Source organism: Narcine bancroftii, chromosome 3 (genome assembly GCF_036971445.1).
Source record: "Narcine bancroftii isolate sNarBan1 chromosome 3, sNarBan1.hap1, whole genome shotgun sequence".
NCBI lineage: Eukaryota > Metazoa > Chordata > Chondrichthyes > Torpediniformes > Narcinidae > Narcine > Narcine bancroftii.
Window position 1 is genome coordinate 62,048,223 of NC_091471.1, and position 15,552 is coordinate 62,063,774.

The following is a 15,552-nucleotide window of genomic DNA, read 5'->3' on the forward strand; positions in this document are numbered from 1 at the left end:
TCTGATGCAAGATAGTTGAAGAGGGCAGGAGGGGTTACCCATAGCATGGAGAGGCTGCAGTCGCTGGGCTGTGTGCTGTGGAGTTTGAGCAGGGGAGGGCCCGCTGAAGTCGAGGGGAAGGCTTTGGAGGTGGCACTAGAAGTCTAGCCCTAAGAGGACTGGGGCACAGAGCTGGGGGATGACCAGGAGCCTGAACCCTTGGTATGTCCCCCCTCCCACATTGTCAATTCCACTGAGCAGCACCCGATGGCTCTGATGGAATGGTCCTGGGCAGTGAAAGCAATGGAAAAGTTTGTGGGACAGACTTTGAGCTTTAATGTCCAGGCCACGTTCAGGTGCACAAAGCTCTCAGTACTACCACTATCGAATGGGCATCCTGTTACCTTCCCATTTGACAGCGATGTCCATCATTGAGCACCTGAGGCCCTTTTTAAGGTGGTGTATGCTAGGACCATCTCGGGGTCCGAGTTGCTGCTCCCCAATCGATAAGGCAAGTAGCGCCCAGTGGCTTCCTTCCAGGGCGTGGGGTGTGTCAGTTGGGCGATTGGGTATGTGCCCATGTTGACCATGTTGTCCAGTCAATCTGATGCGCGCATTGCACCAGTCGGGGCCCAGCTCGCCCAATATGGCGGTGCCCGATGGATGCACATGGTGTCTGTGCAGTCGGGCAACCTGACTGGCAGTGAAGCTGAAGGTGACGTCATCCGAGTGAGTGGAAGTGACATCTTTGGTGCAGGTGGAAGTAGTCCGAAGGAAGATGATAGCACTAAGGGTGAGCACACTGTAGCGGTGCGGGTTGGTGGTGGTGGTGGAAGTGACGTCAGTGGTGAGGGCGGAAGTGGTGTGGCAGGTTTAGCATTGCCCGGTCCTCGCATGTGGGGGTTTTTGGGAGGGCTCCCAGCTGGTTGCAGAGGGCCAAAGATCTCCCAACGAGCATGGAAAGGCACACTTTAGTGAAGTGGCCTTTCTTCCCACATCAGGAGCAATGTGAAATCCTCAACAGGCAGCCTTTGTAGGATTGCCTGTGTGACCCACACCGGGACCCGCAGTACTTACAGGGCGAGCTGCACCAGCGGCTGCAACCGTCTCCTCTACGTAGGGTCCTTTGGCAACGGAGGTCGTTTGGAACTGCCAGGCCGGAGTTGGGGGAGTTGGGCATCGAAGACCTTTGCATGATGAGCTGCATCCTCCAGGGAGCGGCTACCTCCATTGCCCTGGTAAGTGAGGCAATGTTTTCCTCCAGCAACTTCTGTTGGGCACTTGTCTAATGCAGCCCTCACATGCAGGCATCCCGGATCAGTCGCTTCACTTCCCCTTGAGTCACCCTGGTCTCAGCCAGGCACGGGTGGGCTAGCTCATGCAGGGCCCCCAGATAGGCATCTGCTGTCTCACCTGGCTGCTGGGACCTGATGCTGAGCAGGTACCGGGCATAGACCACGTTTGTCGGGGGATTGTACATGCTCTCTCGGATGGCCATCTCAGGTTCATAGTCCGTGCAGTTCTTGATGGCCTGGAAAGCTAATTGGCTCAGCTTGGTGCAGAGCACCATGAGCCATTTCTGATTGGTGTTGATCACCTCAGCCTGTGTTAGGATGATCGCCTCAATCACATGTTTCCAGATCTCAAAGCATGCCTGGAAATTGGGGTGTTAGTGGTCAATCCCCAGCTCCCGATCGTCAGAAACTTCTCCATGGTCTCTCTTTAAAATTTCTAATGGATTAAATTGTGGTGCATTGAGGTAGTAGCAAGCAAGCACAAAAGACTGTACAACAGGCTTTATTCCAGTGAAAGTCTGAACACCAGTTCAAGCCTTGGTAGCTCCCCATGTGACTGGCTGAGGAGGGGCTGGCTCAGGTTTATGTTCAAGTCAGCTAATTGACAGCTGGCCAGGTGGAGTCAACCCATTAGGTGGTCTTCCTGCAAGTACATAGATCACCCTCTGAAGTGGGCTGGTGGTTGTATCACCACACCTCCATCATTGAGCGATTTAATTGGTGAGGTATTGCCTGATCCAGGATGACCAATGCCAGTGCCCCAGAAACCCTGTCACTCCCCATGCCGATGTCGACTCTCTCCTCTTGGCCCATGGGCAGACAAGATGGCGTCGATCATGAGGCGAGCCAATGAAGATCCAATGAAGGACTAGATGGCTTTGACCTCTAGGCATGGCAAGATGGCTGCTGTGGCTTCCCACGATGCTTCACTTCCATTGGCAGTTCCCGCCATAAGGTGCACCAAGTCACTGACATCGAGCAGTACAGAGAGGCAGAGGCTGGCATTTCAGTACTCGGGCATGGGTTGAGCAATGACTCAGGGGTTGCACACGTGGTTGCTGTCTTTGTGTTATTTTTAGTCCAGTAGGCCTTCACCCAGTGCTCTCACTTACTCCATCCTGAGCGCACAGCGTCCTTTGCAGGGCATTGGGTTTGGGGGTGCTATGCCTGTCCACAGAAGTAGCATCCCCGGTTGCACGTGGCCGCAGTGGTTGGTGCTGGGGCTGCAGGGATCCTCGTTGCCCTAATGAATTGGTTCTCTGAAAAGGCACCGTTTTCACCTGTGAGGTTGTCACTCCCAGTTGGGCCTGTTCGAGCATCTTCGCCAGCTCTCGGGTGCTGGCCGAGTCTTTCTTCCCCAACAACTCCAACAGTTGTTGCCTCACCTGCCTTGTTCTCACTCCTGCCACAAGGGTGTCCCGGCTTTGTTCCTCCTCTCTCATCCAGGCCATGGCCACTTCATAGTGATATTTTCTGGTCAGGGCCCACAGTTCAAGAACACAATGTTCCTTAGGTGAATCTGAGGTAAGGTGGGAACACCAGGGTTTATATTGGGGTAGGTGAGGGTGGAGCCAAGAAAAGTGCCAGCCATCTGAACAATACACAGTCAGTGTATTCCAGTTCACTGCAAAGTGTCTATTTTCTTTTGTTCCTTGCTTTAGTATTCCTGATTCATCTGGAACTCTTTCCCAGTCTCTTTAAAAAAAAGTTTAGTTGATAAGGAGACTTCCTGCCTCTGAAATCTCTTTTTCTTCCTCTATTTCCCATGTGTTTGCTCCAACCTCTCCTCTGGTAGAGAACAAAGACAGAATTTCACTGGTATTTCAATGTATTATCCTTCACACTTTCAGACAGTTGCAAGATAATCCCACCACCAATCACATCTTCCACTACCACCATCTCCCCCCCACCCCTCGCTTTCTACTGCTCTCTCTGGAACTCCCAGATCCATTCTTCTATCCCACCCACCACCCTGCCCTTCCCATTGCAACTGGAGAAAATGTAATATCTTCATTCACTGCTTCGTTTCCCACCATCCAGAGGACCAGATAAATTAAGTAATGGCCAGCAATGGGAGGTACATGGAATTCCAGAAGCCTTTGATCAGGTCAACATAATAGGCTTATTGGTAGAGTTGAAGCTATTGCCACATAATGGAAATTAATACCATGAATACAAAGTTGACCCCGTTAAAGACAGTTGTGGTGAATGTTTTTTGAACTGGAAAACAGTGAAGTGTGTTCCAGAGATCCGCGTTGAGGTCGTTTTATTTATCTGCATTAATGAGCTGGACTTGGGGGTGAAAAGCATGATTTCTGAATTTATGGATGACACATTGAAAAATAGATGGACACTTGAGGAATGATGTATTGCATGTGAAATTTAACGTGGAGAAATAAAATGCTCTGCATTTTTTTAGGAAGAATGAGGAGAAACAAAAAGTATATTATTCGAAGAGGGGTGCAGAAGCAGACAACCGAGCCCTCTGTCTGCGCAAGCCACTGGAAGGGATAGGGAAAGCTGACATGGAGATAATAGGCAAACACAAAAAGGAAGCCGCGATTTCTTTTTCATCACGATTAAGTGCAAGTGTGCCATAGATAGTTTAGCATCGAGGCCTGATGGTACAGAAGTAGCTCTGACGAGAAGTCAGCGACCCTAAAAGGTTTCCATATTTTTCCACGGATGCCACCTGACCTGCCGATGATTTCGGTTTTCAGTTCCGGTTTCCAGAATTTCCGCGCCCCCTCCCAATGTGGGCATCGCAGAAGTCAGATGAATACAGTGTGATATTTCGGTGGCTCTTGTGCAGAACACATTGAGGCAGCGTTTTGGAGTGCAGAACAAAATTCCTGGGACAGCTGGTAAGCCTTTTAGCGTCATGCTGTGGATGGGATGGGATGTGGTGGGGGGGAAGCCATGATATTGCCGCAATATTGGCGCACTGTGTAATACCGCGAGCAAAACAAGGACAGAACATGCTGACCGATATTCTGAATGCGACTGCGTCCGAAGAGCTGTAATTGTGTGGGCTTCATTTCCCGGACATGATAGAACTGGATTAAGCTTGTAGGCTGCGGACTTGCCAAGGTCAGACCCGATGGAACAAAAAAAGCCTTGAAGCTGATAGACCAGCTGCAACGTTTTTTTCTCCCATACAGATCGTCACGCAGAAACAAGTGGATCTTTATTTTGTTTTAATCAGTCGACCGTCCAACATTGGTAAGTTGCTTTCCTCCACAATCTCTGCTGTGGCGTTGGGGAAGGGGGGGGATTCAGATACACGAGGCATCGAATGGTGCAGTAACCCTTTCTCGCTGGTGGTCCGGATTTCCATTCTACATTTTTTTTTTCCGCCACGTTCTTAATTCTTCCGTTTCGCGTCGCCGTCCCGATGAAAACGAGGTGTCTGAACCCTGTCTCGTGTTTGTCAGCCTGGTCGGTTCCAGAAGGAAACGCTCGCTGTGGTCGCGCAAGAGACCACAGCTCCCAGAAGGCATCAGCGCCCCCGCGCATGCGTGTCGTGCCTCCCACTGAGGGTGACGTCTCTCTCCACAGGGTACACACTTGAAAGGTAAAAGGTCGTCGTCGGTCGCTCAAAGAAACCCCCATGATTCCTATATGCCCAGTTGTTTCTTTTACATATGGTAAGTTGAATGAACAACTTATAAGGAGGAGGATGGGGCGGTTGTGGGGGCTGGAAGGGTTGCGGTGGGGTTTCTTTGTTCGTGGTGGGTGAAGCGGACCGATGTGATGTGCGGGTTCTGATGAGGTTTTCCTGCTCTCTCCCTTCTCCCTCCTGTTCGTTTGGGCGTTGGTCCTGGCGCTCAGTGCCTGGCCGGCTGGGCGAAGATGCCAAAATGGCGACCAGTAACTACTTTGGATTTGCCCACGGTGGTGCTGCGCAGTACAGGTACGTTCTCCCCTCGCGCGTTCCGCCGCGGCCTCTCTTGCTGCCTCCATTCAGAGCTCACGCTTCCCTCCTTGCCTCATTTGAGGGCAGGGGGAGGACCTCCCGCTTCAACGTCGGGACCGGGTCGAGCAACGAGCGCGTGTGTTCGATTTTCATTTGGTTCAAGGCGCTTTTCTTCCTTTGTTCTGCATAAATTAACTCCCCTTTCACTCGTCACAAAATGGCGACATGGTGCATGGTTTCCAATTAGGATGCGGCTGTTGGGTTTTTTTTGATTAAAATCCGCACTTTTGTGTTTTGTTTTGGAGTCTCCTCAATCTGTGCATTTGGATTAGATTTTAAAAAAAAATGATAAATCGCCTTGATTTGTAGCGGTCGCTCGTTGTGTTGCTTGAGGATCATCAAACAGGTGCGACTTGGACCCGATTTCGAGCTCTTGGTGCAATGTAGGCAGAGAATCAGCTTTCATGATCATTGTGTTCTTGGGGGGGGGGAGACACCCCATGTTCAACATTCCCATTGCAATTGACTGTTTAAGTTCAACATTTAATGAGCCGAATTTACTGTGGCATTAAGACCTCCTAATTCCGGTTTCCTTAAATTTTTAACGGTATTCATGTAGTGTGGTGGCAACTTGATAGTTTCCAATACTTGGAGTAAATTCCTATTCGTGCATCTTTCCAGAAAACGGTGCAAATGCACGTGGTGGGGTGGGTTGATGGTGGAAAGGAAATGAGGACCATGATAACAAAAATGCATGGGTTTGCAATCCAGCCTGTTTTGGTTCAGAACTTGTTCACAGTAACAAATTCAATAAAGACCTCTCATCGCTGATCTGCTGCAGTATTTCTTCACTGGGTATTTAGAGAGGTGATTTTCATCTTCTTTTAATTCAAATAAGTTAGGAAGAGCTTTCAGCTGCAAAGTTGAGCCTTTGTGGATTTGGGTTGCACATTTAAAGCTTATTTCCTTTACTGATAGTCAGTTAATTTGTAAAAATTATACCTAGCACAAAGAGAAGTGGCTGCCCCTTATAATTTCAATTCCTGAATGCTTTTAGAAATAGTTGTCGACACCAGAGAAGAACTTCTAGTGTTGTATTTTAGAATAAATGTGACTTAAAGTAAGCATCCTTGCACAACTCAAAAGTTGTAGCAATTTCAAGTTGGTAAATTTGATCACAACTAATAAAGTGTTAATTCCAAACACCAATATTGCTTTACTCACCTTGGGTATGTATTTTTAAATGTATGCAAATGAAATATGTGGAAATGGGGTAGAGCTTTTGTGTGATGTAGAATCAGAAGGCAAAGAATACAGACTAAGAAGAGATGGAAGTGCAGAATGGGTGTGTGATCTGCCAATTACTGTCCATGTGAGAACAAAAATAACTTGGATTGACAGGAACAGTCTTGGAGATAAATGAGATGATATTACCAGGGATTATCTGTTCTGGTAATCTTATTTCATTGGTTATGATTTGGACAGTTCCTCAACCAACTCAGTTGAATTACTGTGAAAGGGTGGATTGCCTTGGGGAATTTGGTTTCTTGTCTGCAAAATGAGGATTTATACTAGTAAAATGTTCTTTCTGATGATCTAATTATGTTACTTTCCACTTGATGTTAAGAGAGCAGTTCATAAAGTTATTATGTTTTTACTCCAGCAACAGATAAATTTATTTTGAAAATCGTGCCTTGTCTTCCACTGATTGAAAATTGTTTTAAAGAAAATTGAAATATTTTGGGCATAGTTCATGGAAGGACTAATTTAATGCAGACTTTCTAATTGGGGTACAAAGTACTTTTAGATGAGTTTTGTTTGGAAGGGTGGTAGCTATTTCTGAGGTGAGAATGCTTCTTGATCAGGTCAGAAAGATATATTTTGTAAATGCAATGACAGAAATTCTTAAATTCATAAAATTCATATCTGAGCCATTCAGATCTCTGATTTATTCATTATGTACAAACAGAGTGAAGTCAAAGCTCATCAGGTGAGGTGTGGGTTTATTGTACGAGGACGGATTGAGCAGGCTGTCTGCACTTGCTTGAGTTAGGAGGTATATCAGAGAGTGATTAGGATTTGAATCTTATCTATTCTGAGATTGAGTGAAAGCACAGCAAATTATTTACTTCAGAATAATTTGTGTTTAAACCATGTAGCTTCAGAATCAGAATTTATTGTCATGAACGAGTCATGAAATTTGCTGTTTTGTGGCAGCATCAGTGTAAACATTCATATTATAACCATCTTGCACTATTATTATTTTATGATAATGTATGAAAAATAAGGCATTGACTTTGGTTCATTGATTATTCAGGAATCAGATGGCTGCGGGGAAGAAACTGACCTTGCGCCACTGAGTGCTCATCTTTAGGCTCTTGTGCCTTTTTCCTGTTGCTAGCAGAGTGAAGAGGGCATGGCCTGGGTGGTGGGGGTCTTTGAGGATCGAGGTTGCTTTTTTAATACGCCACCTCATGTAGATGTCCTCAATGGAGTGAAGTCTGGTGCCTGTGATGTCACAGGCCGAGTTGACAACCCTCTGTTGCTTATTCTTGTCCTGAGAGTTAGCACCTCCATACCAGGCAGTGATACAACCAGCTCTCCACCTATAGAAGTTTACAAGAGTCTTTGGTGACATACCGAACCTCCTTAGACACCTCACAAAGTATAGCTGCTGGCAACTTCTTTGTGATTGTATCAACTTGGAGGCTCCAGGCCAGAACCTCAGAGATGTTATACCAAAGAATTTGAAATTCTTGACCCTTTCCACTAATGATCCCTTGATGAAGACTAGGTCATGTTCCTCCGACTTCCTCCTGAAGTCCACAATCATCTCCTTGGTTTTGCTGACGTTGAGCGTCAGGTTGTTGTCGTTACACCATTCAGTGAGCTGATCTATCTCCTTCCATGTACCTTTCTTCATTGCCATTTGAAATTCTGCCGACAACTGTGGTGATGACATTGGATTTGTGCCATCTTTCCATTAATATTCAAAAATATGTTGGTCTCTTCAATATACAAAAACAACTAACCTTCCACAATCTTGGTCAGAATTCCAAAGGTTTACTGCTTTTTTTGATGAAGAAACATTACCTCTTTTAAATATTTTTATTGAGTTTAACATAATAAGCATAAAGACAATGACATAATGAATCAGTTGTATACAGGTAAATACATACCAAAGGGAGTGGGGGGAAAAAAAAGCAATGGTTAAATGCATAACTTACTTATAATAGCCATCTAGTAAAGATAATGTATGCAGCCATGTCAGACCCATTTATTAAACTGTTGTATTAATATAATAGATAAAAAAGGGAGAAGAAAAACAAAATTTACTCACTTCTAATTAAGGTAACCTTTTAGCAAAGAAAAATAAATTAATAATGATGTGGAATCACTGGTGACCACCCCCTTCCCCTTCCCCGGGAGAACAGACAAAGAATTACTGGCGCTTTCAATTATTAAAAAAAAATTCTAAGAATGGGCACTATAACTTGTTACATTGAAACTTTATATCTTTAATATATCATATAACTGCTGCACATGAGTAGGGATGAATTCTCATTTTCATTTCAGTAAAATATCTCGTCTGGCTGTCAATGCTTAGACTTTTTCTTGAGATGCCAATAAAGGTTCATCTGAGTTGTGAGAAAAAACCGATCTGAGCAATTAATGGACAAAGTTCGAAGATAATCTTAAAAATTGTTGATAGCTTGAAAAATCTTTTTCCAAAATTTCTCTAAATGTGGGCATTCCCAGAACATATGAATCAGAGAGATTTCAAAAATTTTACCTCTTTATCCTTGACTTTAGATATCCAAGCTAGGGCAAATGTTAATTGCATTTCTTATCCTGTCAAATCCTTTGGGTATGCTGTGTCATTGAGGACTCTATATGAATGAGAAATGATCTCATTGACAAGTGGGATGTAGAGTTAATATTTTCTCAGCTTGGAGTATGTAGAACCAGGAGTCTGTCTCAAAATAAAGGCCTGGCTATGTCGACCGGTTTCTTTCTCTGGAGGAAAAGGGAAGGGGTACGTTGGAATTCACTGCCTAAGAGGATGGTAGAGCTTTCGTTGCTTGCCATTTCCGACCCAGGGGTTTCATGTTCCCCCCCCCAATAAGATGAAGCCACGTAATCTATGCATATAAAATGTAGTCTTTATTAACTTCACGCAAGTCGGTGAGAGTGAATTTTGTTTTGTATCTCAATTTCTTGCATTGTGATTTATTAGAATGTATTTCTGTTACCCGAAGAGCTGTAATGTTGAGATTGCCTGTATATTCAAGAGATTTTTTTCTTTGTATAAAGCAAATCAAGGGACAGGGGGTCCTCAGAAAACTGGTGCTGAGGTTAAAAAGTCAGCCATGACCTTGTTGAATGGCACATGGAGCCAAATGACTATTGTTTACTGATGTAGCTTGTTTGAGGAAATATTGAATTGGTTTCATTGTCTATTAAACTTTGTGAAAACATGCAAAATCATAATCTGAAAATGTACACCTCAATATTGTGTTTAACACTGCACTGAATCCTAAAATAGATAACCATACCAATACTTTTGTGACTGGCATCTCTGGATTCTAAATCGGAGCTCATTCAAATTATCCTGCCCATATTCTAATCTGTAGCTTAATGACTTGTTCTTGTTTCTAGATCTTTCTAGGATCTGACCCACTTCCCTTAGTTTCCAATTTGACCTCATCAACCTCCTTTTTTTTGATTGGTCATCAATATTCATAAACATTCTCCTTCTTTGTTTAAACTTGTTTGGTAGCTATGACGAGGCTAATTACATTTTGCTATATTCATATGTGCAAGTTTTTAATAGTCATGGAGTTTTAAACCCCACAGGGCCAGTTTGTCCATGCCAAATATCATTCCCATCTGTTTCCATCCCATTTGCCTACATTAAGCTGATATTCCCTCCAAGCCCCTCCAATCAATGTAGTTAACCAAGTGTTCTTTAAAGAAAGCAAATCTACCTGGATCTACCACTTGGGTAGTTTGTTCCATATCCCACCACCACCACCTGAGTAAAGAACTATCCACTCATGTCTCTATGAAATCTTTATACTAATGTCCTCTTCAGTTCTACTCGATAAAACCTAAAAAAGATCCCCCTCTCAACCTCCTGTCCTCTGAGGAAAGCTTCCTGAAGCTAGGTGAGCAACCTGCACACAATATTCAAAGTATGGTCTTGCCAAATTCTTGCAGAACTTCCAACATTTAGTCTGAACACAGGCAAGAACAAAGGCAAGAATCCCATGTTTTTTTTTTAACTACTCTGTTTACCTATGCTGTCATCTTTAAAACTCCCTTTGCTACCCTCTTCTTGGGCTGTCATCTTTAAAGAGCTATGTACCAGTATCCATAGCTTTCTCTGCTCTATAACACTCTTAAGAGCACTGGTCCTGCCCTGGTTCATTTTGCCCAAATATGGCACCTGGAACTTTTCCAGGTTGAACTGCATCAATTATGATTTAGCCCTTTTCCTCATATGATCTGAATTTGATTGCATATCAAGATAGCTTTTGTTGGTATCCATTGCATCAGCTATTTTTTGCCATCAACAAACTTGGCTTGTCACATTCTTGGGTGTTAATTAAGAAAAGCTTGGATCTTTTAAAAAAAAAGTGCCCTTTTGCCACTCTCAAACTTGTGTCACAAAGCCAATTCTTAAAATGAAGTCGACTTCCTATCCCATAACTTTCCATACAAATCTTGATATAAGATATTAGCTTTGTGGTAGTAGAATTTAAAAATCATTGAATATTTTGAGCTTGGGTGATAAGTGCTGTCAGTAAATTGAAGGAAAGGTTTTGTTTGGGAATAATAATGAGCAAAGGGTTTTAATCCTATCACAACTGACATTTAGGTAAAACTGAATTTAAAATGTTGGGAGGTGTGAAATGTGAATTAAAAATACTAAACATAATTGAGTTGATAGGAAACGTAGTGGAGTGGTGAGAAGAAAGAATACGTTAAGGAAATCAATGAAGAATTTGAAGTCATGTGGAATAAAGCATGGCAAGCCATTTAAGGAAAAATGTTAGAGACACTGGAACTGACAGCAGATGGAGAGTTTCTATTTGTGGACAATAGTGGTATTTGAGTATTGTATATTCCCATTTTTTTACAAGTAGTATTGAAAGTGAGATCAGTGTTGAAGCTAGCAGCAGAACATGATTTGATAAATTTTGAGCAGAGATTGCTTGGTAATTCGCCAAATCCTAGTGAAGGCAAACAAAATGCTCATTGGTACTGTTCTAGTTCTAAAATATGCTCATTTGTCCACTAAGGCTTGAAAATAGCTGGTGTCTCATACAAGATGGAAGAGAAGGATTAACTCAGACTTTGCAGTACTTTTTCTATTGAGACAAGAATGAAGAAATTGTGAAGATTAGTTTCACAGAATATATCACCTCTTTAAAATAATGAAAACAATGCAGAAGTGGTGTATAAATTTTCAGATGTTCGTTTCAAATTCACATTTAGCAGATGAGGTTGTAATAGCAAAGAACAATTGCTTGTGAGGCGTCATTAGGGCATTGAAAGGGGAGATGGTTAGAGACTCTTTCCCAGAGTGGAAATAACAAATACCAGAGAGCATAGATTTTGGGTGAGACGAGAGTTTATTTTTGCATGGTGGCAAGTACCTGTAACGTTCTGCCAGAAAGAGTGATGGAAGCTGATACGATAGTGATGTTTAAGAAGCATTTTGACAGGCACATGAAGATGCAGGAAAAGGAGGGATATTGTTCATGTGCAGGCAAATGGGATACATTTAATTTGGATCAGGGTTGGCCCAGAAGTGTCTGTTCTTGTGTTGGATTTTTCTAATTTCTAAGCAATTGAAATGTCAATGATTTATGGAATTTGGATAATAGTCAGAACATTACAGCATAGATGCAAGGATCGACAATGAGATAGACAACAGACTCGCCAAGGCAAATAGCGCCTTTGGAAGACTACACAAAAGAGTCTGGAAAAACAACCAACTGAAAAACCTCACAAAGATAAGCGTATACAGAGCCGTTGTCATACCCACACTCCTGTTCGGCTCCGAATCATGGGTCCTCTACCGGCACCACCTACGGCTCCTAGAACGCTTCCACCAGCGTTGTCTCCGCTCCATCCTCAACATCCATTGGAGCGCTTACACCCCTAACGTCGAAGTACTCGAGATGGCAGAGGTCGACAGCATCGAGTCCACGCTTATGAAGATCCAGCTGCGATGGATGGGTCACGTCTCCAGAATGGAGGACCATCGCCTTCCCAAGATCGTATTATATGGCGAGCTCTCCACTGGCCACCGTGACAGAGGTGCACCAAAGAAAAGGTACAAGGACTGCCTAAAGAAATCTCTTGGTGCCTGCCGCATTGACCACCGCCAGTGGGCTGATAACGCCTCAAACCGTGCATCTTGGCGCCTCACAGTTTGGCGGGCAGCAACCTCCTTTGAAGAAGACCGCAGAGCCCACCTCACTGACAAAAGGCAAAGGAGGAAAAACCCAACACCCAACCCCAACCAACCAATTTTCCCTTGCAACCACTGCAATCGTGTCTGCCTGTCCTGCATTGGACTTGTCAGTCACCAACGAGCCTGCAGCAGACGTGGACATACCCCTCCATAAATCTTCGTCCGCGAAGCCAAGCCAAAGAAAGAAAAGAAGAATAAGGTCAGCTGTCCGTCTTGTGCTCCAGGAAACATCCACCCTTGTAACTTGAATCATGAACATTTTTGTAATTTTCTTTCTACAATTCCCAGGATTGTCCTCTTAACTTAAATGAAATGACAACATTTGTCAGTCATCAATCCTCCAGTACCTGTCCTGTGGCTGGGAAGGGCACAAAGATATTGCCAATGCTCCAGCAGTCTTTTTCTTTGCTTCCTGTAATAACCTGGGGTACATACCATCCAATCCTGGGGACTTGTGTACCTGAATATTTTTAAGAAGACGCAGCACATACTCTTTCTTGACTTTAACAAGCTTCAGCACATTAGCCTGTTCCATAATGACCTCACATTCACCAAATTCCCCCTCCCAAGTGAACACAGAAGCAAAGTATTCATTTAAGACCACCTCTGCCTCCACTCATCCTACCCTCATTCTCATCATCCTTTTTGTTCTTCACATACTTGTAGGATACCTTTGAATTTTTCTTAATTGTACTTGCCAAGGTCTTGTGCCTCCTTCCAGCTCTCTGGAGTCTGTTTTTAAGCTCCTTCCAGTCTACCATATAACTCTCATGATCCTTTCCTGATTTTTGCTTCCTAAACCTTGTATATGCTTCCTCCTGATGAGCTGTCCCACCTCTCTGTTCAACCATGGCTCCTTTACTCGACCATCTTTTCCTGTCTTATTGGGAGAAACCTGGACCTTGCGCATGTGATTGTTAAACATCATCCCTATTACTGCTGTGCTTTTCCCTGAAAACATCTCAAAAGTTCATTTATTATCAAAACATGCATGACCTTACATACAACACGAGATTCTTTTTGTGGGCCAGACAAAATTTCTTTTTTCTGTAACTGTACTCAAGAATAAAGAAATGTAAACAAAATGTGGAAGTACAGAAAATAAAAAAAATAATGTGCAAAATAAGAGTCCTTAAATGTCTCTCTGATTGAATCAGTTGTTTAGGAGTCTGATGGTTGAGGGGTAGCAATTGTTCCTGAACGTGGTAGTACGAGTCCTAAGGCATTAGCAAGAACAGGGCATGTCCTGGGTGGTGTGGATCCTTGATGATTGCTGCTGCTCTCTGACAGCAGCATTCCATGTAGATGTTCTTGATGGTGATGTACTAGGCTGTATCCTCTACCTTTTGCAGGGCTTTACACGCAGATATTGGTGCCCTATTCCAGGTCATGATGCAGCTGGTCAGCACACATTCCACTACACATTTAGAAGTGTGTTAAGATTTCAGATGTCATAACGGACCTCCACAAAGTCCTGAGGAAGTAGAGACATTGACGTGCTTTCTTCATGATGACATTCGTATGTTGTCCAGGAAAGGTCCTCTGAAATAGTGGCTCCCAGGAATTTAAATGTGTTTACCTTCTTGATGTCTTTTTTTTCCCCCAGTGGATTGTACACCTTAGGTTTTCCTTTCTTAAATTCTGCAATCACCTCCTTGGTCTTGGTGACATTGAGTGAAGATTGTTGGAACATTTGTTCCCAAATTACTCTTCCACATAAAGAGGAGTGAAACACAAAAGTCTGCTGTGATTGTAGTAAAAATACAGAAATTCAGGAGGAACTCAGCAGGTCTCGCAGTATCCATAGCAGGTAAAGATGTATTACTGATGTTTCAGGCCTGAGCACTTCTCATGGTATAAATAAAAAACAGATAGGCATCTGCATAAAGACTGGTGAAAAGAGAGGAATGGCAGGGGGAGCAGGACAGACCAATGGATAAAAGGTGTTAATTGGATATGAGAAGAAGACAGGACGGAGGAAAAGTGAGAATTGATTGGGGAGGGGTTTGTTTTTGGGTCGGTGAAAGGAAATCGAGGGAAGAGAGCTAGAGGAAAGGAGATAAAAGGAGTGACCTATAGGACCAAGCCTCTGTCATGAAATCCCATACTGTTGGTGGCTAACCAGACCAGGCCTGCAACATGAATTCCCACCCTGGAGGCTGACAGATCGAGCCTCTGATGCAAACTCTCACCCAAGCCACAGCAGCCAGCTTTGGACAATCTGTCGCCAAGGCATCAACCGTCTCAACTTCACCACTCGCCTTACTCATTCCAGTTTCATCCCTCAGAACGCCTTGCCCTCCATGCCAATCCCAACCTTACCATTAAACCCATTGACAAGGCTAATGCTGTTGTGGTCCGGCACACTGACCTCTATCTAGCTTAAGCCAAACGACAACTCTCAGACAGTTCCTCTGACTTATCCTTCCAATACCCCCACCACATCTTTCCCTATGTCTCCTTTCCTCAAGCTCTGTCTTCCTTTTCCCCCTCCCCCCATCAATTCTCATCTTTCCTCTCTCCTGTCCTCTTATCCAATTAATACCTTTGTTGGTCTATGCTCCTCCCCTACCATGCTTTCCTTTTCACCAGTCTTTATACAGACATCGAGTGAAACATGAAAGGCTGCAGATGCTTTGATTGTAGTACAAAGACTGAAATGCTGGAGGAACTTGGTTGGTCTTTTCAGCATCTATAGGAGACAAAGATATCTTGCTGATGTTTCAGATCTGAGCCCTCCTTTAAGGAGAAATCAGAAAAGGCAGAAGCAGGATATATCACAAAGCCTCAATAGGGAGGAATCCAGACCAACACAAGGTGTTAATTGGATGTGATAAGGGACTAGGTAGAATTTCTCATGTCTGTGCAAAAGGAGA

The 15,552-nt window shown here is 43.8% G+C and overlaps 1 protein-coding gene across 7 annotated transcripts in view; it reads left to right on the plus strand.

Moving 5' to 3' along the window:
- Window positions 1–4,020: 4,020 nt before the first annotated feature.
- Window positions 4,021–15,552, plus strand: part of zfr (zinc finger RNA binding protein) — a 105,266-nt gene continuing 93,734 nt past the window's right edge. Inside the window, exons 1-4 of one of the 7 annotated variants that reach the window (XM_069924174.1) lie at window positions 4,021–4,138; window positions 4,436–4,496; window positions 4,833–4,921; window positions 5,106–5,187. In XM_069924174.1, the coding sequence (XP_069780275.1) occupies window positions 4,885–4,921; window positions 5,106–5,187 (119 nt within the window). In that variant the 5' untranslated portion in view covers window positions 4,021–4,138; window positions 4,436–4,496; window positions 4,833–4,884. Of the gene's footprint in view, window positions 4,139–4,248; window positions 4,497–4,832; window positions 4,922–4,963; window positions 5,188–15,552 lie in introns of those variants that run through there. The other 6 variants (XM_069924177.1, XM_069924173.1, XM_069924178.1 and 3 more) reach the window with 6 other exon arrangements.